Source organism: Onthophagus taurus, chromosome 5 (assembly GCF_036711975.1).
Source record: "Onthophagus taurus isolate NC chromosome 5, IU_Otau_3.0, whole genome shotgun sequence".
Classification (NCBI taxonomy): domain Eukaryota; kingdom Metazoa; phylum Arthropoda; class Insecta; order Coleoptera; family Scarabaeidae; genus Onthophagus; species Onthophagus taurus.
This window is the reverse complement of record NC_091970.1, coordinates 8,925,961-8,928,562: the sequence shown is the minus strand read 5'-3', so window position 1 is coordinate 8,928,562 and position 2,602 is coordinate 8,925,961. Positions and strand designations below refer to the sequence as shown.

General features: G+C 35.4%; 1 protein-coding gene across 1 annotated transcript; it reads right to left on the bottom strand.

Moving 5' to 3' along the window:
- Positions 1–334: 334 nt before the first annotated feature.
- Positions 335–2,108, bottom strand: LOC139429860 (uncharacterized). Its single transcript, XM_071196140.1, has 4 exons — positions 1,050–2,108; positions 687–991; positions 537–628; positions 335–479 (listed from the first exon to the last, which is right to left on the bottom strand). Exons 1-4 carry the CDS (start codon positions 1,111–1,113, stop codon positions 362–364), a joined length of 579 nt encoding a protein of 192 aa, XP_071052241.1. The 5' UTR covers positions 1,114–2,108; the 3' UTR covers positions 335–361.
- Between the last annotated feature and the right edge of the window lie 494 nt (positions 2,109–2,602).

Below are 2,602 nucleotides of genomic sequence, written 5' to 3'. Positions count from 1 at the left end.
CCCCGTTGGGCACCTCCAAAATTGACGAAATTTTAGGATGATTTAGAGGATGCCTTTAGCGATTGAAATCAACCATCCAAACACCGTAATGTATTACGGTTTCCGAGAAAAAAAATCTGTTATTAGACACTATCGGTATACAGCTCGGCGCGGACTTTGGGGGTGAATTTGACCCCGTTGGGCACCTCCAAAATTGACGAAATTTTAGGATGATTTAGAGGATGCCTTTAGCGATTGAAATCAACCATCCAAACACCGTAATGTATTACGGTTTCCGAGATTGTCTGAAATTTTAGGATGATTTGGAGAGTGGATTTTTGATAGAAAAAAAAACTTTTGATAAAGAATGAAATTTATTATATTAATGGTCTGTTTTACTTATAATTAAATTGTGTAATGGATTGAGAATATTATTATAATTAGTTGCTACCGCGTTCCAAACCGCTTCCAATCCTTGTTCATTTAAGTGAATGCCATCCCTGTGTAGAAATTTGTATTAAACACATAAGAAAAGAAAAATTTTCACGTTGTGTTACCCTTCCATCATGTTTCTGTTAACAATTGCTTCAATGTCGGTACAATTGATTTGCTTTTCAGCACAAAACCGTCGAATGTAATGATTGATTTCCTATAAAGGCATAGAGAGTATTTATTTATAGCATGACATAGAAATTATAATATCTTACGTTCACAGACTCGAAGTTTTTGCAGGGAGGAATTGTGCAAATTTGTATTCCTTTAGGATTTAAGGAAAGAAGGAAGCGGAAGAGGTGAGAATATTGGGACTTTAGTTGGGATGGTGATGTTTTGTGGAGTATATCGTTAGTTCCTATCATTATAACGATATGTCGTTCAACAATATCTCCACAAAACCAAGGGGAACATGTTTTTGGAATACACTTTGCGCGCCGCAAAAGTTTTAGTATTGTTTGACCGCCTACTGCTAAGTCGAGGAAATATTTTCCGTTGCTTGTCCGTTTTGATTGTCGTCCTAAAAATATATACCATTAGTAGGAATTAACTTCATATCTGTTAAAACAAATACTTACTTTGTATAGTACGTAGCATTCGGCAAAAATTACTATCGCCCAAAAACAGTAATTTCGTCGGCATCTTCGCTGGTCACTGGTTTTAACAAGAGATAAGCAGAACAACTGATCTCTGCAATAGCTGAGGAACCTTTATATATTATTAAGTTCTTACCTGTGTTACAGTAATATCGATGGCTATGATTGGTCAAAGCCGGTGTAAGTGTACTTACAATGCACTAACTCGTAAGCCACGTACCTGCTTAAGTGACCTTTTTACTGAAAAGAAGTTAAAAAGGAATTCCCTGTACATTTATTAACATCAAAAATAAGTTTCTGAATATCACTATTTCTTTATTAACTTCGCGCTTCTAAATGAAGACGTCGTTACCTCGCCAAATATTAATATATATATATTATATATTTAATTAAATATAACTATATTTGTAATTTATAATTTATATTATATATAAATATAATAACTTATTTATACACAATATATTATATACACAAAAATATTAACGAAAATATCGAAGCAGATTGATTCTAAAAAGAACCGATAAAATATCCATAAAGCGCGAACTACAGCAAAATATATCAACTAGTGATCTCCGTCCCCAATAGAATAGTTTAAGCACATTTATAAGTTTACTCCTCACCCTTCTGGCAAAATCTAAAAAAAAACAAAGGCGCTCTAAAACAACGCCGAATAAGTCGGCAACTATTTTCCCGGAATGCACTTATAATGCAAAAAATATGGACATATTTTTTCCTTAATACCTGCGCCTTTTGTAACTGCACGTGGCGGAGTTCTTACCCTTTGTCAGTAACGACTAAAAGCACATAAAACTACAAAATGCCTTTCTTAACAAAATTTATTTTTTCCATGAAATATTAAGAGTTTCGCAGTTTTCATAATCTATTAAAATCGCTAAAGGCACCTGCTATCTGGTCTACATACGTGTACAATTTAATAACAAATTTTTTTCTCTGAAGCCGTTAAGGGTTACGGTGTCTTGACGGTCGATTTAAATCGCTAAAGGCATCCTCTAAATCATCCTAAAATTTCATCAATTTTGGAGGTGCCCAACGGGGTCAAATTCACCCCCAAAGTCCGCGCCGCGCTGTATACCTATAGTGTCTAATAACAGATTTTTTTTCTCGGAAACCGTAATACATTACGGTGTTTGGATGGTTGATTTCAATCGCTAAAGGCATCCTCTAAATCATCCTAAAATTTCATCAATTTTGGAGGTGCCCAACGGGGTCAAATTCACCCCCAAAGTCCGCGCCGCGCTGTATACCTATAGTGTCTAATAACAGATTTTTTTTCTCGGAAACCGTAATACATTACGGTGTTTGGATGGTTGATTTCAATCGCTAAAGGCATCCTCTAAATCATCCTAAAATTTCGTCAATTTTGGAGGTGCCCAACGGGGTCAAATTCACCCCCAAAGTCCGCGCCGCGCTGTATACCTATAGTGTCTAATAACAATTTTTTTTTCTCGGAAACCGTTATACCTTACGGTGTTTGGATGGTCGATTTAAATCGCTAAAAGCATCCTCTAAATCAT